The following is a 10135-nucleotide window of genomic DNA, read 5'->3' as shown; positions in this document are numbered from 1 at the left end:
GGTGCTGCACTTGGCATTAATCGCCAAATCATCACCGATTACTCCGTTAAATATCTTTAGTGTGGAGGAATAGATGGCCCCTGTCCCAGGAACTGATAATGTGGCATCAAGACCCACACTTTGCATAAGGCTCCCTTTTACATTTTCAAAAGCGGCCTTTCCGCGTATCTAACCTACAGAACGAGCTCGTACGTACGTGGAAAAGACCCGCAGATATAGGGACTTCCCGAAAACCACTAAGCAAAACTTTTCATTCTGAAAAGGCAAACCCTTCAAAGTCCGCGGGAAGAGGAGAGAGATGAAGACTGAGAGAGGGCCATGAAAATCCTCTATGGAATTTCCGGGGAGTTGTGAAGTGCGGCAATGAGTTTCGCAAAGGCCGTCCGCCGGCAAGTCCAGACCGGCGGACCCCGCGCCGACCAACCGGAGGCGAGGGGCCGGCCAGGGCGCAGGAGCGGCGGGGAGGAAGGGCGTGGGCCGCGCGGCCCAGCCCAGAGCTCTCGGCGCCGCGACGAGCCCCAGTGTGCGCTCTGCGCTCCACTCCACCATGGTAAGCCCAGCTTTTTTAAACTTTCTCATCCTCTTAAATGAAAAGATATTGGGGAGAGGGGGAAAAAAAAAAAAGCAACAGCACGCTTTCCACCCGGCGTTATCTTATCTGTGGCCGTGGAAGGAAGGAGCCCTAAAACCACGCCTGGGCGCGGCAGCCGGCGGGTCTTTGTGCTTTCCCGGGAAAGGCGAGGGCCGCTGCCGGGGAGCGGGAGGCGCGGCCGCCTCGGCGCTGGGGCCTCCCTGCCCGCCGGGCGCTCCTCGGGTTCGAGGCCCTCCTGGATTCGGGGGCCCCCCTCGGGTTCGCGACACTTCTCGGGTTCGGGGCCCCCCTCGGGTTCGGGGCCCTTCTCGGGTTCGGGGCCCCCCTCGGGTTCGCGACCCTTCTCGGGTTCGGGGCCCTCCTGGGTTCGGGGCCCTTCTCGGGTTTGGGACCCTTCTCGGTTTCGGGATCCTCCTGGGTTCGGGGCCCTCCTGGGTTCGGGCCGTCGACGCCGCTTCTTCTCTGCCTGGGCCGCAGCGAGTTGCGATCTGGGCCCCCTTGGTGCGGGAGTCCCCGGGCAAGGGTCTCCCAGTGAGAGAAAGTTGAAGGCCGGGGCTTGGAGGCCTCCGCTTTCTTCCAGTGAACTTTCTGGGGGGCATTTCAGAACTTGGTCGGCGAGTCCTGGGGAAAGTCAGAGTTTCAGTTAGCCGCGGGCAGGCGGCCAAGACGCAAAGACAAAAACCGAGGCGGGCCTCGGCGCGCGCCCGGAACCACCGCCCGGAAGGCGGGAGGCCCCTCCCCGCCAGCCCCCTCCTCCTCCCCTTCTTCCGCCTTGCGGTGGAGGCACGCCCTGCCTCACCGGCTTTCTCCCGTCCGCTCCTTCCTCTCCGCTTCAGCTCTCTACCTTCTCCATTAACCCCCCACCTCCTTTGCTGCCAGCCGCAGGCTCGCGGCCCCAATCCCAGCAGCCGCTTGTTTCTGCACACCCCACTGCTAAGAATGGTTTTTACATTTTTAAGTGGTTGAAGAAAAAGAATATTTCGTGACCTGTGAAAATTATATGAACTTATAATTTTAGTATTCATCAATAACGCCCATTCCTTTATGTATTTTCTGTGGTTGCTTTGCTGCTACGCGAGCAGCAACTACCTGGTTGTGACGGCCGCAAAGCCTAAAATAGGTACTGGCCCGTTACCCAAAAAAAAGTTTGCCGACCCCTGCTTTAAAGTCAAACTGTATCCCCAACTACTTTTTCTTTTTTTAGGAGACGTGGGGGATCAAACCCGGCGCCTAGTACGTGGGACGTAGGCGCTCAACCACTTGAGCTACATCCACTGTGCCACCTACTTTTTCCTTCTTGTCCTTTCCCTGCGGAATGCGCCTTGGTTCTTTGAACAGGCTGACTCGGAACTAAGGCGTGGTGAAAATAACTGGATTTATTGCCTTGAGGAAGGTGGACATGGCCTTGAATCCATGGCCTTTCCACAGATGTTGAGTGCTTAGTATGTTGTTGTGTTTTCATTCTTTCCTGTATCCATGTATCTCATTGTTTTCTCCTTCCCGTCATGGCTCCCACCAAATGAAACGCCCCAGACTGCAGCTGTTGAGAGCACCAGGTGCAGGTCTGGAGAGCTGATTCTCATCAGTCACTGTTCCATCTCGGGCAAAACCTTCAACTCTGCGGACTGGAACTGACTCCAAAGTCCCCTCAAGCTCTGCAAATTATACAAATCCATTCAGTCATTTGATAATTGTGTTTCTTACCTGGGGTGGGTGGGGGATACAAAGAGGTTTTAGTTTTCTTCATGTGTCTGATGGCAATAGATTTCAAAAGAAAACAAAAATAGACAAAATTATAGTCCAGACAGATTTTAGAGGGAGAAAAAAAAAAAAGCAGAGAACCATTCTGAGCCGGGAAAATGAAAGCAGTCTGAGTTCTACAAGGAACAGGGGCAGGGGAAGCATCTCTCTAGAGAAAGGCCCCAAAGCCCTTGCCCCTCAGCTTGAGACCTGCCTATCTGGAGTGTCCTCCCAGCCAACCTTCTCCCAGTCATCGGACACATAAGTAAATCAGTGAGATTTTGGCCCCGATAAGAAGAGCATGTTTGTGCAAACACATCAGTTTCTAGGCGATAGTATTTTGTTTCTCCCCAAATCCTGAGCCTACCAACACTTTTTCCTCCTTAAGAATAGTTCCCTTTTGGGGGGATGGGGGGGAATAGTCCCAACAATATGACTGTTGGGAAAGGATCCACCTCCTGAAGAGTTCAGAGGCTGTAATGCTCCAAGAGGCAATGAGCGGCAGGCGTCTGAGCTAGGCTGGCAACGCACCCGCGAGCCAGAGGTGAGAAGGCTAGGGTAGGGACAGGGCGCGAGGAGGCAGGCAGCTGTGCAGCTCAGCGCTCAGATCAGTAACCGGATCCTTAGCAACTGTTCATTACTGGGCTGAAAGCCTCTAGCTCTGCGCTCCAGGAGTGAGTGCATCCCAAGAACAAATTACAAGGTAAATACTAAATTGCAATCCAAACAGGAATCATCGGTAATTCTGCGGGGATAAAGCCTCAGAAAAAGGGTGTGGCAGGGCATTTCCCTGAAAGTCTGCAGTTGCAGTTCTTATCCACCAGGGGGAGGCCAGTAACTCTCACTCCTGGGGCCCCAGGTTCTGGCTAGAATGACAGCCAGGCTCAGCAGAATAGAATTTACTGGAAGAATTTATTATGAGGAAAGAAGAGCCCAGCAAAGAATTTGAATCTTCTGGTGCACTCAACATTCGTGTGGTTCAGCTTTGTAGACCCCATGGGAGTTAAGTGCTGGCAGCCACCTAAGAACTTTCCTGGTTTGAAGCAACCTCCAGAAAGACTTCACTGTTTATCCCTGGGGGAATTACCAGCACATGGAAGTAGGAGCAAAAGCCTAGGACTGTAGAAAAAGGAGGCCAGGGAAGCGGACTTGGCCCAATGGATAGGTCATCCGTCTACCACATGGAAGGTTCGCTGTTCAAACCCTGGGCCTCCTTGACCCATGTGCAGCTGGCCCATGCGCAGTGCTGATGCGCGCGAGGAGTGCCCTGCCACACAGGGGTGTCCCCGCATAAGGGAGCCCCATAAGGAGAGCTGCCCAGCGCGAAAGAAAGTGAAGCCTGCCCAGGAGTGGCACCGCACACAGGGAGAGCTGACACAACAAGGTAACGCAACAAAAAGAAACACAGATTCCCGGTGCCACTGATAAGGATAGAAGCGGTCACAGAAGAACACACAGTGAATGGACACACAGAGCAAACAACTGGGGGGGGGGAGAGAAATAAATTTTAAAAATAAATCTTTATAAATAAGAAGCTTTAAAAAAAAGGGAGGCCAAGATTCTCTGCCATGTCGATTCCCTTTTCATGCCTCAGTTTCTTCATGTGTAAAATTAATGGTCCCTGACTTTCAAGTATGCAAGCCACTTTTGAAAATCCCCAAAGTTTTAGATCCTCCACCCATAGGCAATAACAGCTATGCTTTTAGTTTTCTTTGAAATAATGTATGATTCCCAGGAATTCAGTATTGCTTTAAAAAGAACTGGCATTTCCTTCATTACAGTAGTCTGTATACCCTCTTATTCACTCTATAGACAGTGTCGGGTGTGCCTCTGGGTTTGTGGATATGTAGTACCAACACGTTCTAAAAATACCAGTAAGCCTTTTGGCCCCACCCACTTCTAGGCAGTCTACTTTAGTGCTTTCAAACATTCCTCATACCCCATATTTACCCTCACTCTGCTCCACCTGGAGTAAACCTATGAGGAGGCATTGGAAGAAAGCTCACAAAATGTGGCTTTCTGTGGTTGTCTTGCTTCTACCCTCACCCCAGCCTATATCCTCTAAAAAATGACTCTGTTTCTTAGAAAATGGTCCAAAATGAGAAGACAGAATTCTCTGGAGTGTGGTCCAGCATCCAGCCCTTGTCATCGTACCCTTGTCTGAGCCCTTTGGTTTTTTTCCTCCAAAGGCAAAAGTGTCCAGCCCCACCGAGACTGAGCGGTGCATTGAGTCCCTGATCGCCGTCTTCCAGAAGTATGCGGGACGGGATGGTGACTGCACCCTCTCCAAGAGAGAGTTCCTAAACTTCATGAATACAGAACTGGCTGCGTTCACAAAGGTACTGGTCCCAGCTCCTCCCACCAGACCACCCATAGCATGAAGCAAGGCCTGGGAATGAAAGGCCAGCAGCTGGCTCCCCACACTCCAGCAATGGCAGGTAGCTCACCAAGCCTCCTTTCTACCCCACCCCTAGCTGGGCGGTCCTAAGAACCCAGTCTGAGCCCCTAGGCCTCGGGGTGAGCTGTGCATGACTATTAAAGGACCATCTCTTCTCCTTCCTTTTGAAGTAAGATGTGTTTTGAAGATCAATATATGCCGACTATATAACATGGGGAGTAGTGATTCACTTATTCCATTTAAGGAGAGGCACCTTATTTGAACACACCTTCAAAAGGGCAGTATAAAGGTGCTATCATCATCATCATTATTATTATTTTATTTGCAGAACCAGAAGGACCCCGGTGTTCTTGACCGCATGATGAAGAAACTAGACATCAACTGTGATGGAAAGCTGGATTTCCAAGAATTCCTTAATCTCATTGGCGGGTTGGCCCAGGCTTGCCATGATTCCTTCGTCACAAAAGCTTCCACAGGCTGCAAGAAAATCTGAGGAGTCCCTGGGCCTAATTTCCAAACCCACCCCCTTTCCTTGCAGCCTCCCCCTCGCCGTCTGCTCTGCACAGCCCACACACCCTAAGCCCAGTGCACCCACCTCCACAGGCCACTTCTGCTGGTAATAATAAAATGTTTTTTTAAATCACACACAAGAGAGTCAGTAAATTTGTGCGAGGAAAGGAGGAAAATAAACTAGAGTGATGGAAGCAGTTATCAGAAGCTGCACAGAAAATAGTAAAAATGCCCATAACTTTGACTAATAATACAAACAGAGACACATCTCTAAGTTACTCAGGCTGATGGAGAGCCTGCATTTATTGTCGTCATTCACTCATTAAGTATTTATTCAACCTTACTACAGGCACTGTCACAGGCTCTAAAATATGGTGCAAGACAGACAAGGTCCTGCCATCACTGAGCTTACTTTCTCATTGTGGGAGAAAACAATGAATGAATAAACAAATTTCAGAGGGTGATAAAGCCTACGGGCTGTATGTTACTGATGAATGGGGGCTGGAGGAGGCCACTATTTTGAGTAGGTGACGTTCGTGCTGAGATTTGAAGGAAGAAGAGGCATTTCAGGAGGAGGAACAGCAAGGGCAAAGGTCCTGAGGTGAGAAGGAGCTGGAATGTGTGAGGAATAGAATGGAAACTAGCGGTGCCAAGTTCTTTATGTTGGGCTGTGGGTTTCCTTCTTATTTAAGCTTGTCCTAGGCTAGTGTCAACATTGGTTTTTCATTGTCTTAGGCCTCTGATTAAGCAGCAAGGAGAGAGTTTAGGAAGAGGCTGACCTAGGGTTCAAGATAATTGATGAGAGAAAGATGCTTGCTTTAGCAGTGTACAATCATCCCTAAGAAGCACAGGGGGAAGTTTCCCTGTGCATTTCCAGAGAAGCTCTGATTCCTTATCCATCTATGTGAGTTTTAACTTCTTAGCAAAAATCTCTCAGGACCACAGTTTCTTCATTCATAAATTAAGTGGAATGGATTTGATCATTTCAGATACTTTCTGGCTTTGATATTCCAGAATGAAGGCTGGTGACTCAAACTAGGAAGTCCCAAGTTCTTCAAATAGAATTGTTTGCGTGTCTTTTAATTCATTAGCAGTGTGGGAGGAGGGGGTTGAGAGTTCTGTAGTCAGTGGAAGTCTCCATATTATTCCCTTAGCAGATATACCCTGTATGAAAGGAAAAGTGTCACTGTACCAAAGAGCACTGAGCCAAGGAAGAGATGCAAACCCATCAGGCATCTCAAGGTTATGGGGAGCTATTATACCAAGGAAATCACTGACCTTGGCTCTAAGACAACATGGCTCCAGAGAACCAGCCAGGGAATTTTTACTTCCCTGACCTGGCTGACTCAAGTTATGATAAGTAAGAGCCAATCAGTACCAAGCTTCTAATCCAAACTTCAAATCGAACTTCTGTGAAGTGCCTATTATAAGCAAGGTAGGTGATGGAGAGAGGGACATGAGAAGACATTTGTTCAGGAGCTCAGTGAGGGTATATTGTGTTCAGAGTGCCAGTTGGCAATGCCCAGTGGGCATCTTCAATTTTAGTTTGGAGAGAAGACCTAGCTGGAGAAGCAAACATAAGCAGAGAAAAGAGGGAGAAGTACTCCCAGTTCGGGGACAGTTTAAATGAAAGAAGACTCAGGAAAGGAGAAAATAAAGAGGCAGTAGCAGCATGTCAGAGCTGAAGAAGAGAACACGTTAAGAAGGTAGGCTCTGTGCCTTATTATGAGAACAGTGGGTGGTTGCAGGAATTAGAGGAGCTAGTCTTTGAAAAGTACTTAGAACAGTGCCTGGTACATACTACATGACTCAAATTAGTAGACATAGAGGGTTCTCAGAGACGCTCAGTCTTAAATTCTAAATTTTAGAAACGCAGATCCTCGAAAACTTTGAGTCTTAGGCATGTGGATTCTGAGACTCTCACTGTTATAGAATATAACAGTCATACCTGCAGTGGGAGTGCTGAGGGGTAGCTTAACAGGGCTTTAACTCTGCTCCCTTTCTTTCATATGAACAATTGGAAATTTCTCAATTTCACATAAAGTGTTCTAAAAGTATAGCATCAAGACTGGCATCCACCACAGGCCATGGGGTGCAGCGATGCCCAGAGATGTACTCACCAGATGCAATGGATGTGTCATGATGATGGGAGAGAGTGTTACTGTGGGGGGAGTGGTGGGGTGGGGGCGGTGGGGGTGAATGGGGACCTCATATTTTTTGAATGTAATATTTTTTAAAAAATGAATAAAGGAAAAAAAAGACTGGCATCCAACCAGATTATTGCTCCCACATAGAAATTCACAAGTGTCCACTGCATAGCACTTCACAGACTCTACATATTCATTCATCCATTCACCCATCCATCCATCCTTTTATCCACCTTCTCATCGATCCATCTGTTCATTCATTATTGAGTCTTTCCAGCTTCTCATTCATTCATCCATCTGCCCATCACCCATCTATCCATCTACCCATTTGCCCACCCTTCCTCCTATCCATCTATCCTTCCCTCTCTTTTCCTTCCTTCTATTTAACCTAAAATCTCTACCTAGATGTCCCACAGCTGGGATTCTTCTTGTTACAAGTGATAGGAGATTCCTTTTAAATTGTTTTAAGCAACAACAGGAATTTATTGACTCATGTAATGGCACAGTTAAGGAATAGTTTTAGCTTTAGCACTGCTCCAGGAGCTGGTATCTTTGTTTAAATTCCTTGGCTCTGTTTCTTCCATTTTGGCTCCATTCTCAGGATCCTTTTCCTGTGGTCTCAAGACAGCCATCAGCATTTCTAGAGCTTTGACCTCTTAAATTAGAATCCACTAGGAAGGGGAAGAAAGAAAAAAAAACAAGAGTCCTACCCCAGAAATCTCAGCAAAATGCTGAGATATCCTCTCTTTGGACTGGCTTAGATCACATGACCACCCCTGGGGCAAATACTGTGTCCAGAGGAATGCAGTACACTGATTAATTTTTGCCTATTTTTTATACTTGATCTTAGAACTGGGGTGGGCTCCTACCCAAATTACAATTACCAAGAATTGGAGAAGAGATCATTAAGGGTTGTTGCAAGATAAAGCGGAAACCAATACTTTAAAAACAAGGAACAGGGAAGCGGATTTGGCCCAAAGGATAGGGCATCCGCCTACTACATGGGAGGTCCAAGGTTCAAACCAGGGCCTCCTGACGCATGTGATGAGCTGGCCCATGCGCAGAGCCGATGTGCGCAAGCAGTGCCGTGTCACGCAGGGGTGTCGCCCACATAGGGGAGCCCCACGCGCAAGGAGTGTGCCCCATAAGGAGAGCCGCCCAGCGCAAAAAAAAAGTGCAGCCTGCCCAGGAGTGGCACTGCACACAAGGAGAGCTGATGCAGCAAGATGACACAACAAAAAGAGACACAGATTCCGGGTGCCGCTGATAAGAACATAAGCGAGCACAAAAGAACACACATATCTCAAATAAAACGTGTTTAAACCTAGATTCAACATCTTTCTCAACCTGATCCTCTTGCTTCATTCCCCAGTTCAGTGAATTTTTACAACATCTTGCACTGGAGCCAGGAACCTAGAAATAATCCTAGACTTCTTTTCCCAAACAGTCATTGGTTCTTGGGATTTACCCCTTGCATATTCATCCTTTTCTCTCTATCTTCATTGCCTTATTTTCGTCTCTCTCTTAACTAATCATTACTTAACCATCTTTCCATTCCCTCTATAAAAAAATAAAAAATAAATTTTAAAAAAATACCCACAGGACCTCAAATGTCTAAGACTAATGGACATTTGTAGCCTGTGCACTCGTATGCCCCCTAGCGGAATTATGTGTTCACTAAGTGTATTTGTGACTTCTCAAAGGTGATTTAACTAAACGTTCCATAAACCAATAGACTAAGAGTGCTGACAGATGCTGCTTTACGAAAGCCAAATTGAATTCTTTGCAAAGACTTGATCAGAGAAATTCACTGAAGATAATTGCAGTTGTTGTAGGTGTGGCGGAGACAACTATAAACAAGAAGGAAAAAATTCCTGAAACTAGAAGTAATTTTCACTTGGATTATTTTATAAATATCTTTAAATTCTCCACTAAAAAAAGAAAGAAATTGGAAATCTTTGTGAACATGATTTATGCAAGAAAGATAACATACAAAATACTGAAGTAAATTATTTGTATGATTTTTAAGAATAATCAATTTTTGGTTATTTATCAGTCAATCACTGGACCATATGCTTCAGCAGTGAGGCAGCTACCATTTTGCAATAAACTCTAACTCTTCTCCCTTTCCTCAGCTCAATCTCTGCTACCTGGGCTACCAAAGAGAGTTTTTAAAAGCCATCCTGATGGTGTCACTTCAATGGTTAAAACTGGTCATCGGTTCCTCTTAACGTGCAGGTTGAAACCCAGACTCTTTGGGGCACTCAAGTGTGTTTGTGGTCTGGCCCCTGCCTGCCTGCCCAGCCTGTGTCTGCCCTGCGAACACAGCTTCTGTGCAGACTTGCCCAGCACCCCTGAACAGAAGGCACTTCTGTGCCTTCATACGCGCTCTTCTTACTGCCCTGAAGGCTTTCCACCTGTCAAAATCCTACTCATCTTATAGAGCTGCACAAGGATTACCTCCCTAACACGCATCCCTACCCAAGGCTCATTTTTTTTTTTTTTTTTTTTTTTAAATTTTTTTATTTTTTATTGAATTTGTAATAATATTACATTAAAAATATATATGTGAGGTCCCATTCAACCCCACCCCCCCACCCCCCCTCTCCCCCCCCCCAACAACACTCGTTCCCATCATCATGACACATCCATTGGATTTGGTAAGTACATCTTTGGGCACCTCTGCACCTCATATACATTGGTTCACATCATGGCCCATACTCTCCTCTATTCCATCATGTAGGCCCT

The 10135-nt window shown here is 47.2% G+C and overlaps 1 protein-coding gene across 1 annotated transcript; it reads left to right on the top strand.

The window, feature by feature from the left end:
• The first annotated feature begins 402 nt into the window (after nucleotides 1–402).
• Nucleotides 403–5380, top strand: S100A11 (S100 calcium binding protein A11). Its single transcript, XM_004472804.5, has 3 exons — nucleotides 403–550; nucleotides 4522–4671; nucleotides 5059–5380. Exons 1-3 carry the CDS (start codon nucleotides 548–550, stop codon nucleotides 5221–5223), a joined length of 318 nt encoding a protein of 105 aa, XP_004472861.1. The 5' UTR covers nucleotides 403–547; the 3' UTR covers nucleotides 5224–5380.
• Nucleotides 5381–10135: the final 4755 nt, after the last annotated feature.

This window comes from Dasypus novemcinctus, chromosome 13 (assembly GCF_030445035.2).
Source record: "Dasypus novemcinctus isolate mDasNov1 chromosome 13, mDasNov1.1.hap2, whole genome shotgun sequence".
Lineage (NCBI taxonomy): Eukaryota > Metazoa > Chordata > Mammalia > Cingulata > Dasypodidae > Dasypus > Dasypus novemcinctus.
This window is presented reverse-complemented; position numbering and strand designations above follow the sequence as displayed.

Coding starts and splice junctions, on each gene's coding strand:
- S100A11 (XM_004472804.5), top strand. Junction 4,672..5,058: donor AACTGGCTGCGTTCACAAAG/GTACTGGTCCCA, acceptor TTTTATTTGCAG/AACCAGAAGGACCCCGGTGT.